The following is a 774-nucleotide window of genomic DNA, read 5'->3' as shown; positions in this document are numbered from 1 at the left end:
TATATATGTATATGTATTGTTATATATATATATTTGTATTTATATATATGTATATGTATTTATATATATGTATATGTAGAGAAGAACCGATCTGATCGCAATTTTTTTCTTCTCGCTGCTCGAACGTTGCCACGGTAACGTATCGCACCCTCCTCGGGTTTTTGCCCGGAGCGGAGGAGGGCGGGGCGTAACGGGGACTCGTAAGCAAGTGACTACAAAAAAGAAACAGAAACAGCAGCAGCGATCGGTACTTTATGGTACTGTTCTTTAACCCTTCCGAGGTCGGAAAATTCTACATTTTCGGAAATTTCAGAAGTTTAAGAAAATGTATATATATATATATATATAAAAACCCACACAAATTTTCAGGAACGTGAACGTGAATTTAGATGAAAGTAACACAAACAGTTCCAGGAACTTTCTCTGGTCTTAGAACTTTCCGACTGATCGACATAACCGCGCGGGTTTCGAAAAAAAAAAAAAAAGGTTTCGCTGATCCACAGACGACAGGAACGTTGACAAAGAACCCGCAGCATTCCACAGGAACGAGAAGAACGTCCGGGAGAATGTCGGACCGGTCCGACTGGAAATGAAGAAGAAGAAGAAGAAGAAAAAGTTCTCACCCATCACCACCAGGGTGACCTTCCTGGAGTCCACGCCGGGGGACTTCTTGACTTTACACTGGTACGTGGCCGTGTCGGTCAGCCTCACGTCCGACAGCGAGACGGAGGCGTCGCCCAGTTTGGGGTCGCCGACGAAGCGCAGTCGTCGGGA

The 774-nt window shown here is 44.7% G+C and overlaps 1 protein-coding gene across 1 annotated transcript in view; it reads right to left on the bottom strand.

The window, feature by feature from the left end:
- The window catches only part of LOC103399046 (coxsackievirus and adenovirus receptor homolog), a gene marked incomplete at its 5' end in the record, with an annotated part of 2,426 nt that extends 1,658 nt beyond the window's left edge, over positions 1–768 (bottom strand). Inside the window, one exon of the mRNA XM_025053954.1 lies at positions 624–768. Within this exon, the coding sequence (XP_024909722.1) occupies positions 624–768 (145 nt within the window). The remainder of the gene's footprint in view (positions 1–623) is intronic.
- Between the last annotated feature and the right edge of the window lie 6 nt (positions 769–774).

The sequence above is a fragment of the Cynoglossus semilaevis genome, unplaced genomic scaffold (genome assembly GCF_000523025.1).
Source record: "Cynoglossus semilaevis isolate Cse_v1.0 unplaced genomic scaffold, Cse_v1.0 scaffold2465, whole genome shotgun sequence".
In the NCBI taxonomy this organism is placed as follows: Eukaryota; Metazoa; Chordata; class Actinopteri; order Pleuronectiformes; family Cynoglossidae; genus Cynoglossus; species Cynoglossus semilaevis.
Note: the sequence above shows the minus strand (reverse complement) of the source record. Positions and strands in the feature narration are given on the sequence as shown.